This window comes from Schistocerca piceifrons, chromosome 7 (genome assembly GCF_021461385.2).
Source record: "Schistocerca piceifrons isolate TAMUIC-IGC-003096 chromosome 7, iqSchPice1.1, whole genome shotgun sequence".
In the NCBI taxonomy this organism is placed as follows: Eukaryota; Metazoa; Arthropoda; class Insecta; order Orthoptera; family Acrididae; genus Schistocerca; species Schistocerca piceifrons.
In genome coordinates this window covers 271,064,110-271,090,060 of record NC_060144.1, presented here as the reverse complement: position 1 = coordinate 271,090,060, position 25,951 = coordinate 271,064,110, and the positions used below count along the sequence as shown (strand labels likewise).

The following is a 25,951-nucleotide window of genomic DNA, read 5'->3' as shown; positions in this document are numbered from 1 at the left end:
GTTATGAACTGTAGATTAAAACTGAAGAAACTGCAAAAAGGTGGGAATTTAAGGAGATGGGAACGGGATAAACTGACTAAACCAGAGGTTGTACAGAGTTTCAGGGAGAGCATAAGGGAACAATTGACAGGAATGGGGGAAAGAAATACAGTAGAAGAAGAATGGGTAGCTTTGAGAGATGAAGTAGTGAAGGCAGCAGCGGATCAAGTACGTAAAAAGACGAGGGCTAGTAGAAATCCTTGGTTAACAGAAGAAATATTGAATTTAATTGATGCGAGGAGAAAATATAAAAAGGCAGTAAATGAAACAGGCAAAAAGGAATACAAACGTCTCAAAAATGAGATCGACAGGAAGTGCAAAATGGCTAAGCAGGGATGGCTAGAGGACAAGTGTAAGGATGTAGAGGCTTATCTCACTAGGGGTAAGATAGATACTGCCTACAGGAAAATTAAAGAGACCTTTGGAGAAAAGAGAACCACTTGTATGAATATCAAGAGCTCAGATGGAAACCCAGTTCTAAGCAAAGAAGGGAAAGCAGAAAGGTGGAAGGAGTATATAGAGGGTCTATACAAGGGCGATGTACTTGAGAACAATATTATGGAAATGGAAGAGGAGGTAGATGAAGATGAAATGGGAGATCCGATACTGCATGAAGAGTTTGACAGAGCACTGAAAGACCTCAGTCGAAACAAGGCCCCGGGAGTAGACAACATTCCATTAGAACTACTGACGGCCTTGGGAGAGCCAGTCCTGACAAAACTCTAGCATCGGGTGAGCAAGATGTATGAGACAGCAGGTGCTGACAGACGTGAAAATTACCGAACAATCAGTTTAATAACTCATGGCTGCAAAATACTAACGCGAATTCTTTACAGATGAATGAAAAGCTGGTAGAAGCCAATCTTGGGGAAGATCAGTTTGGATTCCGTAGAAATGTGGGAACATGTGAGGTTATACTGACCCTACGACTTATCTTAGAAGCTATATTAAGGAAAGGCAAACCTACATTTCTAGCATTTGTAGACTTAGAGAAAGCTTTTGACAATGTTGACTGGAATACTCTCTTTCAAATTCTGAAGGTGGCAGGGGTAAAATATTGGGAGCGAAAGGCTATTTACAATTTGTACAGAAACCAGATGGCAGTTCTAAGAGTCGAGGGGCATGAAAGGGAAGCAGTGGTTGGAAAGGGATTGAGACAGGGTTGTAGCCTCTCCCCGATGTTATCCAATTTGTATATTGAGTAAGCAGTGAAGGAAACAAAAGAAAAATTCCGAGTAGGTATTAAAATCCATGGAGAAGAAATAAAAACTTTGAGGATGACATTGTAATTCTGTCAGAGACAGACTTGGAAGGGCAGTTGAATGGAATGGATAGTGTCTTGAAAGGAGGATATAAGATGAACATCAACAAAAGCAAAACGAGGATAATGGAATGTAGTCGAATTAAGTCGGGTGACGCTGAGGGAATTGGATTAGGAAATGAGACACTGAAAGTAGTAAAGGAATTTTGCTATTTGGGGAGCAAAATAACTGATGATGGTTGAAGTAGAGAGGATATAAAATGTAGACTGGCAATGGCAAGGAAAGCATTTCTGAAGAAGAGAAATTTTTTAACATCGAGTATAGATTTAAGTGTCAGGAAGTCATTTCTGAAAGTATTTGTATGGAGTGTAGCCATGTATGGAAGTGAAACATGGACGATAACTAGTTTGGACAAGAAGAGAATAGAAGCTTTCGAAATGTGGTGCTACAGAGGAATGCTGAAGATTAGATAGGTAGATCATATAACTACTGAGGAGGTATTGAATAGGATTGGGGAGAAGAGAAGTTTGTGGTACAACTTGACTAGAAGGGATCGGTTGGTAGGACATGTTCTGAGGCATCAAGGGATCACCAACTTAGTATTGGAAGGCAGCATGGAGGGTAAAAATCATAGAGGGAGACCAAGAGATGAATACACTAAACAGATACAGAAGAATGTAGGTTGCAGTAGGTACTGTGAGATGAAGAAGCTTGCACAGGATAGAGTGGCATGGAAAGCTGCATCAAACCAGTCTCAGGACTGAAGACCACAACAACAACAACATATGAGCATTTAAATTATAATTTTTTGTCACTCCTCGATTCTCATGATTTTTTATCAGTACAATTTCAATACATTTCAGCTCCCTCTTGGTTCATTACCTGGTTGAGGGTGCTACTTGTACTGAACTAACTACCAAATTATGTATCATCAAATGATACATTACAATTTCTCACTTACAGAAAATATTTACATACGAAACTATTAAGTAGAATCAAGTACACTGAACGATGAATGCAACCACATTGTTTGAAGACTTTACAAGGGAGTTAATATTTGAAAACTTGAGAGATTGAAGGTGGAGGACAGGTTCATATGCAAGACAGAGATCACTGCTACTACATCATGCATCACTTAATAAGAGGGAAAAGCTAAGTGCATTTTATGTAAGACAGATGGGAAGGGGATAGTGAAAAATAAACAGATCAGCAAAAGAAAGATGCAGAAAAAGAAAATGGAGTGAAGAAACAAGTAGTTACTTCAAATAAATACTGAGATGGAAGACATTAACGCAAATTAAGGCCAGGCGGGTGGTCAGAAAGAAGGACATGTAGTGCTGATTCCACCTGGAGAGTTCTGAGAAATTGGTGTCCAGGGGTGACAGGCACTGAGGTCATGACTGTCATGTTGTAGAGCATGCTCTGCAACAGGATATAGTGTGTTGCCGGTATACACCCTCTGCCTATGCCCGTTCATCCTAACTGATAACTTGGTGGTAGTCTTGCCAATGTTAAGAGGCCGAACAGTGTTTACAGAACAGCTGGTATATTGTGTCATTTCACAGGTGGCTCTCCTTTTGATAGTATATGTTTTGCCAGTTACAGGACTGGTGTAGAAGGTAGTATGAGGGTACACAGGGCAGGTCTTGCAGCAGGAATGCTCAAAGCATAGGAACCACAGGGTAGGGAGATGGGTGCAGAAGCAGCATAGGGTCTGACAAGGCTGTTGCAGAGATTGGGAAGCCAATGGAAAGCTATTCTAGGTGTGGTGGGTAAAATATCAGATGGAATGGGCCTCATTTCAGGGCATGATTTTAGGAAGTTATGGCCTTCTTGAAGTAGCTGATTAATACATTCAATACCAGGACAATATTGAATGATGAGTGATGTGCTCTGAAGTCGTTTCTTGAGGCATCAACAGTACCAGGATTGGATGTGATGGCCCATGAAATCTGCTTTTGAACTAGGTTGGTGGGAAAAATTACATTCAATGACGGCTGAGGGGTGAGAATGGTGGTCTATTGCCGTAAAGAGTCTGCATCTGAACAAATACTTTTGCCTCAAATGCCAAGGCCATATGGGAGGGAAAGTTTGACACGGTCAGACTGGCAACTGTCAAAATGTGAGTACTATTGTTTGTTAGTAGGTTTACTGTGGACAGAAGTGTGTAGCTGGCCTTTGGTGGGGATGAGATCTACCTCAAGGAAAGTGGCATGGGGTTTGGAATAGGATCATGTGAAATTTAATTGGTAGAATGTATTTAGAGATTCCAGGAATTTTAGCAGGTCAGCCTAACCATGAGTCCACATGGAAAGATGTCATCAGTGTATCTAAACCAAACTGGGTCTGAAGGTTTATGGATCCCAGGTAAGTCCCCTTCAAGCGACTCCTGAAAAGGTTGGCATAGGAAGGAGCCATCCTGGTTCCCATGGCTGTCTCCTGATCTGTTTGTATGTCTGCCCTCAAAGGTGAAGTAGTTGTTGGTAAGTGTAAACTTGATTAAGGTGAGCAGAAAGGATGTCATAGGTTTGGAGAAAGGATGTCATAGGTTTGGAATCAGGTGGGTGCTGACTGAGGAAAAGTTGAGCAGCAGACAGACCATGTTCATGGGAGATGTTGGTATAGAGGGAGGTGGCATCAGTGGGGACAAACAAGGTTTTGTGGTGGGAGAGGGAGGGGTATGGATTTCAGACAGTCCTATAAATGGCTGATGTCTTCAATATAGGATTGAAGTCTTTGTACTATGGGTTGCAGGTGTTAATCTACTAAGGAAAACATATGTTTCATTGGTGCTTTGAAGAACATTTATTGAAACCTGCTCATTCATTGGAGTTACTCCCAAAGGCACACTGAAGTCCCACTTCATGGATGTAATTCTATTCTACACCAGCCTCTTTTACAGTTTCAAATATAGCAATCTCTTGCACTTACCCAGCTAATCTGTGACGTATGCCTCATCTGCCAATTTCCAGTAGTGTTCTCTCCTTCTATACAATTCTGCAGTTATCTACCCCTCATTTTTCCTTGTATGGTATCATCTGCCAAGCCAACTTCAGACTGCAACATTATTCCAAACTTCACATCAAAAAACTATCCCACCTTCTCCTAAACTAGCTCAACAGTGCTTTTTCCCTTCTTGTCCCTCTGCAACTCCCTAAACAGCCACACCATCAGCCACCACACCTCTGATACAAACTGAGCTTGGCCAACCTTCTTAACATCACTCGGCCTTCAACGTGGCTTCCCAGACCAATAATAATTCCAAATCATAAGAACCAGTCACAGCAGTACAGTGTTCTCTCTCATCTAAAGCACTCTCCTCTTCTGAATTATCTCCATTATCCACAGGTCTCACTTTCAGCCCTAAATCTGCATTTAATCATGCTTTCCTTCACATGCAATGTCAGCTGGAAATATCACTTTGCAAACCAATCCCAAAACCTTTCCAAAAGCAAACCTGACATTGAACCCTGCCTTGAACAGTTCCAACCATGATCCCAACTTGATGCATCTCCACTACCTCAAAATCATCCCTTTCAAGCCTTCCCAGAATTCCTCGCATCCAGCATTGTTTCACAACCCTTCCTCAAGTCCTTACAACATGACCCTAACTTGTCTTCTGCAGAACTCCAGACTCTGCAGTCCATAAAAGCTGAAGATTCTACCATTATCCTCTCAGGAGCCAAAGAATCTACCACTGTGGTACTTGACCAACAAGAGAATGTTATTGGAGGTCTACATCAACTGTCTGACACCTTTCCATACAGCATCTGCCATCAAGATCCAATCACTGTGATTGAAACTGCACGGCAATTCCTCCTTAAAACCTCAGGCCCCTCACAAGAACTAACACCTCAGTCCACAGAATTTTTTACCCCACCCAAATCACAAGCCCCCACCTTTTACCTTCTTCCTAAGATCCACAATCAATCATCCTGGCCATACTACAGTTGCTATCTTCAAAGCATCCACTGAATATACATCTCCCTTAGCTGATCAACACCTGCAGTCCATAGTACAAAGACTTTCCTCCTATGTTAAAGGCACCAACCATTTCCTAGATCGTCTGAGATCTGTGCCCCTCCCTCTCCCACTACACACCTTGCTTGTTACCACTGATGCCATCTCCCTCTATACCAACAACCCCCCATGCATCATCTGTTTGCTGCTGAAAGTTTCCTCAGTCAGCACCCACCTGATTCCAAGTGTATGACATCCTAGCTGCTCACTTTAATCAGCTTAATACTTATCAAAAACTACATCACCTTTGAGTGACAAACATACAAACAGATCACTGGTATGGCCATGAAAACCAGCATGGCTCCTCCCTATGCCAACCTTTTGATGAGTCACTTGGAGAGGGCTTGCTTGGGATCCATAAGCCTTCAGCCCCTGGTTTGGTTTAGATACATTGATGAAATTCCTAGAATCTCTAAATACATTCTCCCTATTAAATTTCACATGGTCATATTGCGAATCCCATGCCTCTTTCCTTGAGGTTGATCTCATCCTCATTCAAGGCCAGGTACACACTTCTGTCCATGTTAAACCTACTAACAAAGAACAGTACTTGCATTTTGACAGTTACTATCCTTTCAATGTCAAACATTCCTTCCATACAGTCTTGGCATTCGTGCCAAATGTATTTGGATGCAGATTCTTGACAGCAATACACCACCATTCTCACCTCAGCCTTCAATGGACTTAATTATCCCAACAGCCTAGTTCAAAAGCAAATTACCCAGGCCCCATTCTGTCTGATATTTTGCTTACCACACCTAGAATAGATTTTCATCGACCTCCCAATCTACACAATATCCTTGTCCGACCCAATTCTTCTTCAGCATCCATCTCCCTACCCTGTGGTTCCTATACCTGTGAGCATACCTGCTGCAAGACTTGCCCTATGCACCCTCCTATCACCATATATACTAGCCCTGAAACTGACAAAACATATACTGTCCAAGGGTGAGCTGCCTGTGAAACGACTCATCATATACCAGCTGTTAAGTAAACAACGTTCAGCCCTTTACATCGGCATGACTACCACCAAGTTATTGGGATGAATGGGCAGAGGCATAGGGTATGTACCAGCAAAACACAATATCCTGTTGCAGAGCATGCTCTACAACATGACAGTCATGACCTCAGTGTCCATTTCACCACATGTGCCATATGGATCCTTCCTCAGGACACCAGTTTCTCATAATTCTGCAGGTGGGAATTAGCACTACATTTCCTTGGTTCTAGCCATCATCTGGCCTTAATTTACATTAATTTCTTCTTCCTCAGCTTTTCTGCACAGTAACTACTCCTTTCTTCACTCAGTTTTCATTTTCTACGTCTTTCATTTTCTGACATTTATTTATGTTCCAAGATGGCCGCCGAGTAAGTGACGCCAGAAACCATTTCCAGAAAGTTAAGTGATTTAGACAGGAATATAATTTAGTTTAACGCCGACAACAAATTAAATACGTGCATTAGTGTATCGTTTAGTCTTGCCGTTAAAGGTTTGACTTTTCTTTGCGTATTTTTTCAGAAAACACGAAAAGATCGTAACTTCGCGAAGTCGCGCTTAGGCTTAAATTTTGTAAACGTGTTTGTTTCTTGTTTCACGGTAATTTAACTAGTTTCTCGGTAACAAATAAGTAAACTACCGTAAATAGCGTATAACTTCATTGTTTTAATACAGATTTCAGAAAAACAGCGTAACTTTATATCAGAAACTTGCCTATATACATTTGTTTATAGGCCTAATTCTCGTAACGTTTTTGGAGAATCAAAGTTAAAGTATCTCGTTTAATTGTCCTTTTTTTCATTCCATCGAGTGAAATATATAATAAATAGCGTATACCTTCGTTGTTTTAATACAGATCTCAGAAAAACAGCGGAATTTTAAACCAGAAACTTGCTTATATACATTTGTGAATAGGCTTAATTCTTGTAACGTCATTTTTGATTTTCGGTAATTTAATTGATTTATTCTAGCTAAAGTATTACTTTTGCCATGAGTGAGAAGTGCCTGACATGCCGTAGAATTGTTAGTTCTGGGGTTTGGTGTGATGGATGCAGTAGTTTTTTTCACTGGGGGGACTGCAGTGGCGTGGGTGTTGGGAAAGTGGATCAGGCTCATCAGTGGTTATGTAGGATTTGCAGCAGAGATAGGAAGATAGTGGAACAGGAGGGGAAAATTGCTGCCCTTCAGGCTGAGCTAGATCAGGCTAGGGAAGATCTGGACAGGTTAAGGAGGGAGAAGGGCAAACAGAGGTGGGAAGTGGCAACAGGTAGCAGAAGGAACAGGCCTAGAACTAAGTCTGACAGTTTTGTGGTGAATGTCAAAAATAAGTTTGACATGTTGCTTCAGTTAGAAACTGATGAGCCTCAAGCAGAGGTAGGTGTAGACAGGACACAACAAACTTTCAATAGGAAATTGAAAAAGAATGTAGGAAAGTCATCGAAAAGGAAGAAAGTTTTGTTGTTAGTCAGTTCTCATGCCAGAGGTGTAGGCCAACTTCTGCAGGAGGAATTAGGACCAGAATACCAGGTCACAAATTTTTTCAAACCAAGTGCTAGTCTGGATCAGGTGACAGAGGATTTAGGTTCACTCTGTAAAGGATTTATCAGGGAAGACACCATGGTTATTGTGGGAGGGCCAGGGAACAGCATCGACAGAGATCCTGGGTACAGTATAGAGTGTGACCTGGTAAAGATTGCGTCGGCATCGAGACACACCAATGTTGAATTTGTATCTGTCCTGAGACGCCATGACCGGCCTCATTTGAACTCTTCTGTTGGGAGAGTTAATTTGGAGTTGCAACGGCTGCTTGGGTTGGGTGCGGGGGCTCATATTGGTGTGGTTCCTGTTGATTATCTCAATAGGTGGGACTATACCAGGCACGGCCTACATCTCAACAGGAAAGGGAAGGGGAAACTGGCTGGGGTAATAGCAGGAAATTTAAGGGGGGGAGGCACTGCCATGAATGGTAAAATACCAGTGGTTACAGGTGTTGGAGCAGCACCTTTTTTAGGATAGGTAAGACAGAAAGATGTCAAGTTCTACGAGAGGTCAGGATTGAAACAAATATTCAGTTTAGGAAAGAAATTAAACAGCACAATTCTAGCACATTGGATCACCAATCACAGCTATCAATTATAAATTTTCACCAATCACCAGAAATTTTATCTCCACCAAGTTGTATCTCAGTCCCAGGTAATTGCATTGATGAATTAAAGTCACCCAACCCAGTTGACATAATCTGCCTCTCTGAACACCATGTGACCACTGGTATAGGAACTAGGCCTAAGCACAATGAGAAACTCAGACAGGAGAGTACTGCAAATGTTAGAATAAGGAAAGGTTCTCATAAAAGTATAATTAAAAATAATGTAAGTATATTTCATCAAAATATTGGGAGCTTAAAGAATAAAGTAGATGAGCTTCTGGTTTGTTTAGAAGATTTAGAAGCTGAGAATGAAATAGATATACTATGCCTGTCTGAGCATCACATTGTTACTGATATGGATAAGGTAAATGTAAGTGGTTATAAGCTCTCTGCACATGTAATGAGAGAAAATATGGAGAAAGGAGGAGTTGCCATATATGTCAAAAGTTATCATTGTGCAAAAAGTATAGAAACAAAAAAGTTTTGTGTAGAGAAACATATAGAAGCATGTGCCTGTGAGCTTAAATTAAATAAAGGCACATTTATAATTGTAACTGTATATAGGTCCCCATCAGGAAATTTTCATCTATTTCTGAAAAATTTGGACTCCATGTTGTGCTATCTGTCAGACAGGGGGAAGCAAATTATTATTTGTGGGGACTTCAATGTAGATTCTCTGAAAGAGGGTAATAGGAAAAATGACCTTGAAGTTTTACTCGGTTCTTTCAATTTGACACCCGTTATTGATTTTCCTACTCGGGTGGTAAAGGATAGCAGCTCACTGGTAGATAACTTCTTTATATACCAAGATAAGTTTAACCAGATAAATGCTCAGCCTGTTGAGAATGGTCTTTCTGATCATGGTGTACAGCTAGTCACAATATATGACATAGCTCCATTCAGCAATACTAAACAGTCCTCCAAAGTAGTACGTTCAGTCAACGATTTAACAATTGCAAATTTCAGGGAAAGCCTACAGCAGTTAGACTGGGATGAGGTGTACCGTGAACCTGATGCCAATTTAAAATATAATTTATTTCATGACATTTTTGTAAATGCATTTGAAAACTGCTTCCCCAAGAAAATAGTTAAATATACTCGTAAGAAACCTTGTAACAAACCATGGCTTACTAAGGGTATAAAAATATCTTGTAACCGGAAAAGGGAAATGTATCTGACAGCAAGAAAGAGTAGTGACCCAGAAACTATCAAAAATTATAAAAACTACTGTGTTATATTAAGAAAAGTTATTAAAAAATCCAGGAGTATGTGTATCATGTCTGAAATCAGCAACTCTGATAATAAAATTAAAACAATTTGGAATATTATTAAAAGAGAAACAGGTCAACCAAGAGCAGAGGAAGACAGTATTACCATCAAATTGAATGAAAACTTAACGAACAAAAAGTCAGAAGTTGAAAATATTTTTAATAATCATTTTCTAAATGTTGTGGATATAGTAGGATCCAGATGTTCATTAGAAGATGCTAGGCTGTTAATGGAAGAGGCCATACCTATGCAATTTTATACAATTGAAATCTCACCCACTTCTCCCTCTGAAATTAGGAAAATAATAAACTTGCTTAAAAGCAAAAACTCACATGGAATTGATGGCATTTCCAGCAAAATACTAAAAGCTTGTTCTCAACAGATAAGTAAGATTCTCAGCCACCTGTGTAATAGCTCTCTGGAACAGGGCATTTTCCCTGATAGACTGAAATATGCTATTGTTATACCTTTGCATAAAAAGGGGGATAGATCTGATGTCAACAATTACCGTCCAATCTCCCTTCTAACAGCTTTATCCTAAATTTTTGAGAAAGTAATGTATTCAAGAGTAGCTTCACATATCTGTAAAAATGAAGTACTAACAAAATGTCAGTTAGGTTTCCAGAAAGGTTTTTCAACAGAAAATGCCATATATGCTTTCACCAGTCAAATTTTGAATGATCTGAATAACCGAACACCACCCATTGGGATTTTTTGTGATCTCTCAAAGGCTTTTGATTGTGTAAATCATGAAATTCTGCTAGACAAGCTCAAGTATTGTGGCATGAGTGGGACAGTGCACAAATGGTTTAATTCGTACCTAACTGGAAGAGTGCAGAAAGTTGAAATAAGTAGTTCTCGTAACATGCAAAGATCAGCACATTCCTCAAACTGGGGAACTATCAAGAATGGGGTTCCACAAGGGTCAGTCTTGGGTCCTTTGTTGTTCTTATTATATATTGATGACTTGCCATTCTATATTCATGAAGAGGCAAAGTTAGTTCTCTTCGCTGATGATACAAGTATAGTAATCACACCTGAGAAACAAGAATTAACTGAGGAAATTGTCAATACTGTCTTTCAGAAAATTACTAAGTGGTTCCTTGTAAACGGACTCTCACTGAATTTTGATAAGACACAGTACATACAGTTCCGTACCGTGAATGGTATGACGCCATTAATAAATATAGACCTTAATCAGAAGCATATAGCTAAGGTAGAATATTCCAAATTTTTAGGTATGTCCATTGATGAGAGATTAAATTGGAAGAAACACATTGATGATCTGCTGAAATGTTTGAGTTCAGCTACTTATGCCATAAGGGTCATTGCAAATTTTGGTGATAAACATCTTAGTCAATTAGCTTACTACGCCTATTTTCACTCATTGCTTTCATATGGCATCATATTTTGGGGTAATTCATCACTGAGGAATAAAGTATTTATTGCACAAAAGCGTTTAATCAGAATAATAGCTGGAGTCCACCCAAGATCATCCTGCAGACATTTATTTAAGGATCTAGGGATATTCACAGTAGCTTCTCAGTATATATACTCTCTTATGAAATTTGTTATTAACAACCAAACCCAATTCAAAAGTAATAGCAGTGTGCGTAACTACAATACTAGGAGAAAGGACGATCTTCACTATTCAAGATTAAATCTAACTTTGGCACAGAAAGGGGTGAATTATACTGGCACTAAAGTCTTTGGTCACTTACCAAATAGTATCAAAAGTCTGACAGATAACCAACAAGTATTTAAGAAGAAATTAAAAGAATTTCTGAATGACAACTACTTCTACTCCATAGAGGAATTTTTAGATATAAATTAAGAAAAAAAAGAAAAAAAACCAAAAATATAAAAAAAATAAAAAAATAAAGAAAAACAAAAAACACAAAAAATAAAGTTGTTATATTAACTTAAGTATGTTGTTAAATTAACCTAATTATGTCACGTATTGGAAAATTCGACTCGTTCCACATCATTACGAAATATCGTATTCATGATCCATGGAACTAGTATTAATCTAATCTAATCTAATCTGACCTGTCTATTTTTCCCTGTCCCCCTCTCACCTCTATTATATACAGTGCACTTAGCTTTTCATTCTTATTAAGTTGTGCACATTGTTTTATCAGCAATCTCTGTCTTGCACATTAGCCTGTCTTCCACCTTTAAGCTACCATGTTTTCAAACCTTCTCTGGTGTAGCCCCCAACAATCAGTCTTTCCTTCTCATCCCGTCTAGTATGTCTCCCCTGACTAGGAGTTCTGGGTGACTTTTCCTAAATCTACCCCTTTTCCTAAACCTCTCCAGCCCTTCTCCTTCACCCCTCTTCCTTCCCCTTCAACCCTTTTGCCAGAAGGAGCCACTGGCATTGAAAGCCTGTGTACACAGAAATTTTTTTATGTGTGTGTTCTCCTGCCAGCACTTGACAATCAGACTTTTTATTTATCCAGTTATATTAAACTAGCACAGTAAATATAGTTGTAACAATTACTACCAAATCAATGCTGCAAATGGACAAACTTTTCACTCAGAGCCCAAACTAACTTATTGTGTTTTATTGAAAGATAAGAAACCTTATAAAGAGAAAGAATTAACTAGTATCAACACAAGGAAATGACAGGGTAAGTATGATATTCACAGAATTGATTTTTGTAAGGAATCATCTACAGAGATTACATTATCTTGACACAGCTAAACAACAAAAATCATCCTGTTTGTATTTTCTGTAGCCATCACAATAGAAGTGCAAAGGTCACAGAGTCTCGGGAAAAAATAAAAATCATAATGTGTCAACTAGACATTTGGGCCTCACTTAATTTCCACTTCTAAGTTTGGGATGGGAGAGCTTGAAATGTAGAATCCACAAGTTTTGTTAATGGGACCACTGAGTAGTTTCCCAAACTACCTAAATTCCTTTCTAGTGATGTTAATAGTACATTTAACACTTTAATATTTACTGATGACACAATCATACAGATCAAGGGCCCAAATTTAATTGTACCAGACACAGCCAAGGTGATAACTGATCTATCTGCAACTGGTTCAAAGAGAATAGTTTGTCTTAATCTCATAAATATTCATGTTACGCAATTTCAAACTACTAAAAATTTCTTCCTGTATGCCACACAAACAACTAAATGTCATTAAGTCAGCTTTGTATCAAACTGGACCATATTTAAGAAGGAGATCATGAAATGGAAAGCACACTGAACAGACTTTTTTATTTGTATTATCTGGGGTTTGATTTTGTTTTAATTTGTTGTCAATCTGGACCTAAAGATGTTAAACAAAGAGATTTCATGTAAAAAGCAATAAACAACATCTACTTCAGGAAGCTGCAAACTCATTTTTATTACACTGGAATTGCAGGAAATCATTTAATGTCAGGTTACAGGGATGGTGTGATCTAATTACAAATTTGCTCAGCTACTGATGTAACTGTGTCTGCTTTCTTCATTGGTACACTTGTATCATCATCAAAGACTAGAGAGTTTTTTTTTTTTTTTAAATAATAATTTAGGTATGTCTTTGTTGTAAGTACCAAGCAAGGTGACACCTTGACTAGTGCACTGTACTTGCATAAGGGAGGACAGTAGATGAAATTCCAAACCAGTTTTTCAATGTTTCTCAGAATTTCTTAAGATGAATGGGAATGTTTTCTTGGAAAATGACATGACCAATTTCCTTCTCTACACTTCTCCAAAGCCAATTGTGTGGCGATTTTTTTTTTTTTTTTTAAGGACAGATGTAGGGAAAATGCATTCTTGTACTCAAACATATATATCTCCAAAACTACTACAGCGAATATAGTAAAAGGGTTGGGTTGGGTTGTTTTGGGGGAGGAGACCAGACAGCGAGGTCATCGGTCTCAATAATAAGACTTGAGACTATTATGTACTCCATAATGCTTGCTACTCCATGCAATTTTTGTTTACAAATGCACATCAACATACAATTTATAAGGATTTGAATTTTTAATTACCATTGATTCTATAATGTACCTTTCCTTGTAAACTACTCAAGCAATCAAACTGGAATTTCACAGTTTACATCAACATAAGAGGCTAACAAAATGTGTGGAATAGATTTTTGTTTAAGGTTGCACTGCTCTGAAATTAATTTTTCAGTTTTGTGCTGCCTGGGACTGCCCTACTTTTCTCAGAGAAACAATAACAGAAAAGTACTGCACAGGATTATTCACTGAGTAATTCTTAAGAACTATGCCAAATTTCAGCATGTTAGCTTTCATAGTTCCTGAGAAAAGGTGCATTATAGCTCAAACAGTCAGTTTATGTCCATTCGCATTTAAAGTTTTTATTTCAATTTTTGACAGCATTACTATACCTGTAGTCACTAATGCTGTCTGTACCCATAATCTTTATTCTCTTTCTCATCTTCCTGTAGTAATATCTTGCCCTGCCTCCTTTGCCTAGCCAACTTTTGCATTTTTTCTTCTGCTGCCTGGGCTTTGCACAGTCATGCTCCATTGATGCTTCTGAGTATCTTCAGTGTGAATGCACCTGGGTGGAAGCTTAGTCTCTGCAGGCACTTAATCCTACCTACATTTCCACTATAGAATACTAGACAGGCATCAGATGCAGCTATCTTCACAACAATTGAGGACACAAATGCTGTTTTTGGACAAAACATCAAAATAAGGTGATTGTAGCTCCCATTTGTATTCAATGTTCTCCCATGTACACATTTTTTCATCAGTTCAGGATTGGCTAGGTACCTGAAAGTTGGTTTTATAACAACTTGGTTTTATAAGAACTAGAACAGCAAGTGGTAAACCATGTTTGTGGGTGTATATCTTTCCACTGGCCTCTGCCTGAAAATATTTACACCACAATATGACACAGAGGAAATGTTGAGAATTATCATCTGTGGAAAGTTTGTGAAAGAATATTGCCCACATGACTTGCTGTGTTGTCTTCACACTAAGTAAGATACCCCTGATAGCTTTTGCATAATATATTTATTAAGTATGAATTTCCTTGTTTGTCAGTCTGTTATTGCCTCCCAGTGGGTTCTCATCTTCTAATTTCTTGCCTTTCATTCCTTTCTTCACTCTGAGAAGTCTACCACTCATTCGCTTTTGAACATGCCCCCCATGTTCCAGTTTTTCAATTTTTGTTTATGAGCCATAAGGATTGCTCTCTAAAATGGTCTTAAAGGCACTGAAATCTCCATCACCTAGATACTTTACATACCTAACACCATATTGTTCAACAGACCTTTGGAATATTAGTTTCATTCCAGTTGCTTCCATCTGACCACTTGACCACTGGTAGTTCTTGCTGTATACTTTCTTGCGTTCTTGCTGCCACTTCTCTTCTTCACTGCCATCCATCATTGTTCTTTCTTGTGTCACACTGAGAGCAATATTAGCTCATTACTTGGGAGTCTAAGATTTTTCCTGTATCCACACTAATGACAGATGATACACCATATATGGCCCCTCTTCATCCAGGTTCCATCACAAGAGACATACAGATCTGTCTTCACTATACAGTGTCCTCCTTCCCCTTCATTGTTTATATCTACAGCTTCCTCAACAGCTGCTATCATGTGCTCCTTGCACTCATCTTCAAGAACACTGAAGAGTGGTCTGTTGTAATAACCAAATCTAGTCACTGGTACAGGCATGTTGATTAAGCCACAAAACAAATTTGTGCCTTCTCTCCCAACACCTAAGCATCTCATGGCTTAATAAATCTTACATTCACCTCATACATCTTCCCATTGAGAGCAGAAGTCTTGAACTGAACATCATATTGACAAACTTTACACAAAATATGTTCCCTACAATACCAGTTCTGTCAATGTCATCATACACTCTGAGGCCGTTTCACCCACAATTACCACATGCACATTAATCATAAGGGCAAGTATTTCTTTCTAAGTCAGTTAACCTAAATACACTGAAAAAAGTCATTTTTGGCACCATATACAGCATCAACAATTCCTTCACTAATTTTCTTCTTCAACGAACTCAGTGACTTTGTCAAAAATTGTTTGTCACAACTAGGAGCAGAATCTTTAACAGTGTTATTTAAATTTCCTGTACCTTTTACACATGAAATTCTACCTTTCCTCACTTTTTTGCATATGCATTCACTGTTATGGCCCATTTCAAGAAAAACAGGTTGATATATGCAAAACTAAAAGCTGAAATAAGTAGCATGTAGTATTAAAAAAAAACCATGTCATAAACAAAGGAACAAGCAAAGGTGAACTTGCTCACAACTTTCTAGAATCATCTGCAGTTCGTTTTGATTGTGTGAACAAAAAATTAATGCACAAAAAATTTCTAGCGTAGAGAAAGTGTTGGTCACAGCACAGAAAGAGGAAGTGCGGCAGGTGCAGGTGCCCAAACAACCTTTTTTAACACATATTTCTAGCCAGAATTTGATTATGAAACATTGCGATGCTAGCCTTAAAAAACCAATCTACTAAATTACGCAATAAAAAAAATCCAGTTTTTTTTTTAAATTTTGCCATACGTCTACCCTTAATGATCTAATTGTTGACAGAATGTTAAATCCTAATTTTCCTTCATTAATGTAAACCAAACATTTTGCTGAACCTTGTGGGGTGCCAAATTTCTTAGTTTCCAGGTGGGATGTCATTGCTATTTTAATATCTCAGTTTTTCAAGTAAATATTTATGATTTATCCACAGCATGTTAGACTCTATGAATACTTGCACCAGTATGCAATATTTCGTGCCTCAAAATGACATATTTTGGATAAATACACTCAATTCTCAGTTATGGAATCATGTTCTGGGGAACAAGTGATGGGAATATTCAGTCTGCCATCACGGTACAGAAGAGAGCTGTACGGGTAATAACAAATAGCAGCAATAGGGCCCAATGTACTGTTTTATCCAATGTGAATACATTTTCCAGACTGTAATGTGTGTAAGGAAAAATATTCATCTGTATACTACAAACATCTCAATACATGACCATCAAAGTACATCCAGCCACTACTTAAACAGGTAAAACAAGTCCAAAACACAGAACAGTATGCTATATAATGGCCTAAAACTGCACAACAGACTGCCACAGGAAATAAAAGATGTAAATGAACTTCAGATCTTCAGCCAAAAGCTAAAAACAAATTTATTAAGCAAAAGTTGTTACAAGGTAAATGAGTATTTAGAATAACTGTATATAGCTATTTAATAGACACAAATACCACATAGGCCTATACAAAGTGACAGCATATGGCATAATTATAAATATTATAGGAACTGACCTGTAAAAACTGTAAGAATTGACTGGTAAACATTGTAAGAACCCATGTATGTTTTAGTTCATAAGACACAATTGATGACATCCATACAATTTGTATTGTTATACGGATAAATAAACATATCAATCAATCAGAAACAAAGTTAGAAAAATACCAACAAGTGTAAGATCAAATATAGTTTTCTCGCTAAAGCATCTTGAAGTCTACCCAACCAAGTATGGCATACTTAAAAATTATAATAAATTTTATATTACTGTTATTATTCACAAGAAGCTTACAAAGTATTGTTAAACATAGAGATATAAACTATACACACTTAAGATGCACACATACATATAAAGTATTTGATCAAGTAAAAAATACATTGGAAATCACTGCTCTCACAGTATTCTTTCTCTCTGTCTCTCTTTTTTCTTTACATGGCATCATCAAACAGGTTATTTGTGAATAACCACCACATTAACGACATGAAATAAATAAATCAAGTGATAATTAGACAGTAGCAAACAAACACACAAGTCCACATATACAGGATGCTGCGGACTACCGTAACAGCCCTTTTCTTGAAAACAACGATTTAAAGATTTTTTGGGTAAATGCATTTTTAGTAAAAAGCACTTTCATTAAAACAATAAGGTAGGTTTGAATGGTGAACTTTCCACTGCCTAAGAGCCTTTGAAAACAGAAAAAAAATGAACTCAGCTTCAGCATTTCAAATGGGTCACAGCACAGTGCATCTGCAAAGTCTCTCTGCAGCAATGAGCTCCGTATGTCTCGCCTTGCAGGGCACATAAGGTAGGCTACACATTCATGTTGCTGTATAAGCTAGGGGCCAGGATTGACTGCTAGTGGCTGCATTTTTGCTGGTAGATGGGCTACAACATTATTACCATTAAAACGAAGAAATTAATTACAATTAAATGCACCATACTTATCAATATGACATTAAGGGCTGAAAATGTTTTCCTCCTTCTCAAAGGCATAGTTCAACATGTTTACATTTGCTTGTGAACACCTTTACAATGTTTCACATGTAATTGGAAGCAGATAATCAATTATCACTGTCTTCAGTTCACCTACTGTTTTTTTGGTTATTTTGGTCCACAAATGTTTTAGCCACATCCCAAAGGAAGTGGCCGGGCAGAGAGACTCATTGAGCATGGGGCTAGAAACCTTTCATAATTATTCTGTCTCCAAAGATTTCATTTAAAAGTCATAGGGACTGGTTTGCCGTATGAGAAGTAGGATTGTCTTGTTGGAAAAATGAATGATTGATCTCATTTTTATTCAGCACAGCAATAAATGGATAAATTATTTGGGAACAATAGACATCAGAAGTGATGGTAGTACCCAAAAAGATCCATGTCATGATCCACACTCACATTATGGCAATCCACACCTGATTTTGTCTGTGTGCAATGGCATTTCTCTTAAGGCATGTCGATTTTCTGATGACCAAATTTTTTGACTTTTGGGAATTAATGTACCCAGGTACGTGAAACCAACCCCATCACTGAAAAAGATTTGATGTAAAACACTATCTCCATGTCAGTCAACAAATTACTGAAACCAATTACAGTACCTTTTCATTTTGCATGGTCTATACAATGTAATTGTTACTCAGCAGTAATTTTTATACGGATACATCTCCACCTTTTTGGTTGTGACCTTAAGTGCTGTTGTAGGGAGACATTAGCCTCTTGCAATAATCTCCTCATTGATTTTATTGGCCTCCACATCATGAAGTCTGAAATGTCATCAAGCTTCCATTCCACTAAAATTATGGGCCTATCAGTTCATGGTGAATCATGAACTGAACCTGTTGTCTGCAATTTGCTATTTAAATCACATAGAGGGTCACAATGTGGACACCTCATATGCTCTGTAAAGTTTCCTCCTGCCTCTGTAAAGTTTCCTTCTGCACGGAAAACCTCTTCCACTAAAAACACTCTCTCTGCAAGAGTAAGCATTCTCACTGCATTCAGCTCACACAAGAACTGGACAACACAACTAACAGCTGCAATGCACATGCAACAGAACTACTGCCACCCTACCACTGCAGATCCATGGAACACATGCAGGCAATACTTGAATGTTCTGGCAACCTTATGTGCTCCACAAGGTGAGAGACACTAGGCGCACAATTACAGAGAGACTTTGTGGACGCATGGTATAAAATTAGTACAACTGAATGGAGCACTAATAAAACTGTTCATCAATTTTTTTAAAATTTTGCTCTGATTTGTTTATATCATCAAAAAACTCTTTCAGCCACTGTAGTAAATAAGTAAAACAGAAAGTGAAATAAAACAGAGCAAAAGATAAGAAAATAAACCCAAAATGAAAAGTGCTATTGATACAATAGAAATACATATTGACTAACTGAAAATTTGTGTACAGTATCAAAGGAAAAGAGTGGATTAATTTGAAAATGTAGATGCATACTATAAAAAGACAAAGCATTATAAAAGACTGTCTTGATCTTTATACACTGCTTGCAAATTCAGAGGTGTTGATTACATTTAGCATACTGCAGACATAGTTTCTAGTTTCATTTGTATGGGACAGTGACTCGAATATGCCATAGATTGTGTGTACACATATCAGTCAATAGAAGTCCATTCTTAAATTAAGCTAGCTGAATTGTCTTATGAAAATTACAGATATTATTGCTCATCGTCTCCAAGTAGCTAAAACATTTGGAGCTGATTTCACTCTTCAAGTCTCACAGAATGATATTGTGGAACAACAGGTTGAAAAGATACATTCCATGCTAAATGAAGCACCTGACATAAGCATCGATTGCTGTGGGCTCGAAGAAACTGTTAAGTTATGTTTGCAGGTATGTCCAACAATCACTTCACTACTTTGCATGAGAAGTAATTTATGTATTAATATCACAGATAAATGCCTACATTTACATATTACTTCATTCCAATAGATATATAAATCAGTGTGATAAAACACTAAACATGCATTATAATGATTGCTCTAATAAACAGGCAACTCGTTCTGGAGGCAAACTGGTTGTTGTTGGCTTAGCTGGACGTGAAATGACCCTTGAACTTGGGAAAGGTATATTCCGTGAAGTTGATGTTCGTGGTGTTTTTCGTTTCTGCAATGTGTAAGTATCCTAGTAAATGGAGATTCTAACATAAATAATATCATCTGATTGTTTTTTATAGTAATTAATATAAGCATTTAAACTTATTAAGATATAGAATGGCTGGCAGTACTTACGTCCAGTAAGTGACAGTCCAGCACAGTTGCTAAACACACCTTGAAGAATGTGGGGGAAGGGGGAGTAGTGGGGGTTTGGGGCGAGGGACGTAGAGCGATAGATTGGAAGGGCTAGGAATGAGAAAAGTCACTCAGTCCCAAAAGTTCATCCTGAAGTCTTGTCTCACTGATCTACCTGTCATCCCCAACCTTCCTGAAGATAAAAACTGACCAGCCAGTCTACCTCTTGTACAGTTTTTGCAATTAATACAATATATACATTTAGTTAAAGATAAATTCAATCTATAAAACATCATTCATTTCTGCTCATAATATGTAACAGATAAAAAATGGATAATTAAGTATATACACATGCAGCTAGAATAACCAAAATTTTTTGAATTAAACAGATAATTATGCATCTACATCAAATAAAGATATGAAAATCCCTACTTACCAGGTGATTGCTGTTAATAGACAGCATCATAGATGATCATGACTAACAACATTTTGGAACACAGGAGTTCTTAACTTACAAAAGGGATCTCTTAAAGGGTGACAGAGTTAAATTTTAGAAAATCCTAACTAAGATATACAGAGCAAAAGACATAGGTGCTCTAGTTCCTGATCTGTATTCACTAGCCATCAGCAGTAGCAGTAAATAGGTTATATAGAGAATTTAGTTCAGTCATTTCCTTACATCCTTCAGTGTAGAAGTGGAATGTAACTGTTTACTTTTCTGTGTTGAGTAGCAGTTATTAACTTTTTAAGCTGCATGCATATCTTATGACCTTTAGCACCACTGCCTTTGAAGTATAGTTTCACATTATCATAAATACCACTGTCACCTGATTCAGTTTAGAATTTGTGACTGCTGAAGGTATTCAGTAGAGCTCTAGTCACTGACCAGTGAGCAGTAGCCATCAGTCTATTCTGTTTCTTAGTCAGTCTCTTACAGTTTTGATTAGTAGATTTTCACATGATATTCTATAGTTAGGCATAGTAGGAAATGTAATTGGACTGTGTTTATCAAGTGTGGACACAAGGGGAATTGGTAGCTGTTTTGAAACACGAGAAGCTGAATTGACCACAGTTGGCAAGCTGCCCTGGGCTGCAAGGACATTGGGGCAAAATAAACCCAATGTCAATATTTCTTCTGATGCACATGACCTGACCTGTTCATCCTCACCAAGAGTGAGCAGTAGATAGTGGTAGGGTCACATATCTCTTCATGGAAGCTGAATCTTTGTATCATTCACAAATCATCCCATTATGCCTTAGCAACAATCATGAGGTGCTGGGTAATGTTGACAGCACATCTGAGATACAACAAGATGACTCTTCTATAGGATCACTGGCTGATTTTCTTGCCAAGTCTAGCTGAGAACTGAGGGTGGGTATGTTCTCTTTCACTTTGCAGTAGTGGTGCTGTTTTGATATTTTCCTGCAAATTAAAACTGTGTATCAGATTGGGACTCAGACCTGGGGCCTTACCTTTCATGGACAATGATCCTATCACTTGAGGCATCCAGGCTCAAATCACAATCCATTCTCACAAATTTACCTCTGCCAGTACCTACCTCCACTTCAAACATTACAGAGGCTCTCCTGTATACCTTGCTGGCCTAGAACTCCGGGAAGAAAGTATATTGAATTTTATGAAGAAACAGATTAGCTCACCTACAGGATTGTTTCCAGAATGAATCTTTCACCCTACAGAGGAGTGTGCAGCGTTGTGAAACTATCTCACATACTGGGTACCAAATCAGGACTATAATCCGCAATCTCAACCCATGGGCAAAACTCTACCTTCCAAACTATTGTGACATATGGTGTAATTGTGCATGTGTTGTGTTGTACAAGTTCAGAAAGATTACAATAAAATTAGTTAGTTATTATTAATGTAACATGAGGTTTTATTTAATCACTGCTTTTCCTGGCTAATGAACGTTATTTTGTTAAAGAAATCTCCACCTGGGAACGTGTAGCAATGTTGTCTTCAAGCAATGTAAATGTCACTAAGTTCATTCATAAAAATAATCATTTATAACCAGCAAACAAGCTAAATATATGATAAGTAATCTGAACTAAACAAGATTAATGATTTTTAGTAATTTCAGTGCCATTATTTAAAAGGCTCTTTGCTAGTTGCAGATCATTTATCAAAATTAATGCTACTGTTATCTCGATGTGGCAACACTTTTCTTTCAATAAAATTAACAGTTTTGTCACACAATACCACACTTACATGATACTAATGTATTTTCCTGTCAAATTATTTCATAAAAGTTGTTACGAAATACATACATCAGCAGATAAGCATTTATGTCATTACAAAGCACTTTACATTCATAGACGTTCAATGTATTCAAAGTTTAACTGGAATTTATTACCTTGGAGTGGGTCCTCAGCCACTAGTACACGTATGATTGCAATTATAACCTACAACATTTAAGTCTGCATAGAAAATCAATTTAAAACTAAGAAGGCGGCTAACATAAGACAATCACTTATCAATTCTGCTTCAGGCTGTGTTTAAGTCATAATAAATAACATATATTAAATATTTTCCCACCTTCACTATACACGTTAACATTTGAAAATATTTCTCTATGTTAAAAGACACAATATTCACCATTTACCAATAAACTGCACTGTAGATCAATATTGCTAATGGCTGCACTCTTTGGTAGCTGGACAGAAAACTTAACATTTACATTGGAAAAGAATTACAATGAAATTAAACTCCAAACAAAGAAGATTCATTCAGTAACACATAAACCATATTTTCAAATATCGGTTAGCAACGTAACAATATCTTAGTACAGTTTTTTACAGGCCTCTGTGTTATGAGACATCAATCAGATCTTATGAGTACAATAGTTTGAACAAGAAGAAGAAGAAGAAGAAGGATTTTTCTAAAATCATATATAACAAAAGATTAAGATTTTCATAATCTTTTTACATGAGTATTGTCTGAGATACAATTTTTTACAAGATATTAAATTATTCCATTGACAATAATTATCTATTATTTTATTAAAAATGAAGTCATTTTTATTAGTATTACGAGAATAGGATCAAAGTTCAGTCAAATTCCACATAGAGTGCTGTTGTGAATATTATTTTGAATAAAATATAGGCATGGATTTTACACTATCCAGGAATAACTCAACAACCACACTCACAGTTTTATTTCTGCCAATGCCTCTCCTACATAATGGAAGTAGATCATGAGTTGAGCATGCATAGCACAGGCACTACCTCCAAATGGCAAGGTTCCAGATGTGAGTCCCAGTGCATTATGCAAGTAATCAAGTCATTGAGGGAAGTAGTTGACTGTGGAAGAAGGTCGTGTCACTCACTATGTTCTTTGAGAGGTCTTGCCCAAGATGTGAAAGAGATTTCCTGGCAGTTATTGAAAGTTCCGGATGCAGCTAGCTGCAAATCATAGTTCACATCAGTACAAATGGCCCCTTCCACTGTGGCTGCTTTAGATGTCTGAACTGGCGAAGACAGTTCTCACAATTAGTCTCATTTATTAAAGATAAGTAACCTGGCCCAGCTTCGCAAGGGTAACATTAACTATCTACAACCAGACGACTTGACTTTGAGGTCCACAAATAAAGTTTATAAAGCAGCACTTCATAAGAGAATATCATCACTTTCATATTATAACTGATTCAAAGTATGCAGCGCATGCCAGTAAAGTTCTCTGGAGGCATGAATATTACATGTTTCATATTCAACTGACGTTTGGAGTTACACCTCATAGCGTTGATGGGAGCACATCACGATCCAAGTAATATATTTACAACCAATTTAAATATTGCAGGCCAATCGTATTATATGAGTGATTTAATATGTATTGGAGGCTGGCTGACACAGCACAAATAAAAAAAAATAACAAGAAACACGTATGAGTCGCTTGTTTACCCATTTGTAGAATCTTAGAATACATTCTTAGCTCAAACATAATGAGGTATCTTGAACAGAATGTCCAGCATGGCTTCCAAAAACATTGATCATGTGAAACCCAACTCACACTTTTCTTATGAAATATACTGAAAGCTCTGGAACAAGCCAGTCAAGTACGCAGTATTTCTTATTTTCTTAAAAGCATTTTACTCAGTAAAACACCTACATTTACTGTCAAAAGTATGTCAATACAGGGTACCAGGTGAAATATGTAACTGGGTTGAGGACTTTTTGGAAGGGAGAACGCAGCATGGATGGAGAGTCATCATTGGATGTGAAGCAGCTTCAGATGTGCCCCCAGGGAAGTGTGATGGGACCCTTGCTGTTCATGTTGTGTATTAATGACCTTGCAGACAATATTAATAGTAACTTCAGACTTTCTGCAGATGATGCAGTTATCTATAATAAAATACTGTCTGAAAGTAGCTGCATAAATCATCAGTCAGATATGATTAGATTAGATTAGATTAGATTAGTTTTACTTACATTCCAATTGATCCGTAGTGAGGAGGTCCTCCAGGATGTAGAACATGTCAGAAAAACAACAATACATGACAAATATTTACAACTAAAACAAATAAGCTAACGTACCATTCCATAGGTCCCAAGTGGAATGATCATCATTTTTTAATGAACACTATATGAAAGAGTCATTTTACAAATACTAATGCATTAAAAAAGATGCTGTGACTTACCAAACGAGAATGGTAGATAGACACAATAAAAAACACACAAGCACACACACAAATTTCAAGCTTTCGCAACCCACAGTTGCATCATCAGGAAAGAGGAAAGGAGAGGGAAAGACAAAAGAATGTGGGTTTTAAGGGAGAGGGTAAGGAGTCATTAGAATCCCGGGATTATTTTCACTTTAGCCTCATGTTACACTTCCCACCTTCTAATATCATGTCACGCTCACAACATCCCCACAATGACCCCATTAAGTTTTATTTACATTCCTTCCGCAAACATGCCTTTGCCCTAGCCAGATTACACTCCCATATTTTATTCACTCAGGCTTGTCTGACATTTGGTATTACCCCCAAAGACCTCACACTTAAAGTTCCCATCTCTGGCTGTAACCCTTCTTTCCATCAGTCCCTATACCAGTTCCAAACTGAACGATCCAGCGCCCTCACCTGCCTAAGCCTTCACCTACACATCAATTCAACCAATGAACACACCCGTCAACTCCTATCCCTAATCAAAGTACTCAATCTCTCCTCTCCCACATCCACACCGGCTGTTCAGAGCATCCTCCTACAGGCCAACTGCAAATTAGAACAGCATGCTACCCTCCACCTCTAAAAACTATCCAATCTCTTGGTTTCCAACCTCCGGAAAGGCAACTCACTCACCCTCCACAACCTTTCCAACAAACCTCAACCTCCTCTCATTGCACACACACCCAGTCTCTCCCATCTACTCAATCTCCCACTTCCAGCTTCACTCCCCCCAAAATCTCAAAATTCTAGTCAACACAATCTGGAACCACAACACCCCAATTCAGCAGTTAACCTTTCCTCCAAACCTCTCTCCCAATCCGAAACCTCTGTCCTATCCAAAGGCCTCACCTTCAGCCCCACTCCGAGATTCAACCAAACAGCCCTCATCTAAGATTTACTGTCCTACACTCGTAGTCTGTGCTGGAAATATCACTTTGCCACGAAGAAAAATAATCCTAATCCTACTCCTAATGATCCAACTCCCCAAGACACTATCCAAATTGAACCCTGCCTGGAACAGT

The 25,951-nt window shown here is 37.9% G+C and overlaps 1 protein-coding gene across 1 annotated transcript in view; it reads left to right on the top strand.

Annotated features, from left to right (window-relative positions):
- The window catches only part of LOC124805269 (sorbitol dehydrogenase-like), a 139,174-nt gene that overhangs the window by 102,479 nt on the left and 10,744 nt on the right, over window positions 1-25,951 (top strand). The window contains exons 6-7 of the mRNA XM_047265779.1: window positions 19,671-19,849; window positions 20,010-20,131. Of these exons, the coding sequence (XP_047121735.1) occupies window positions 19,671-19,849; window positions 20,010-20,131 (301 nt within the window). The remainder of the gene's footprint in view (window positions 1-19,670; window positions 19,850-20,009; window positions 20,132-25,951) is intronic.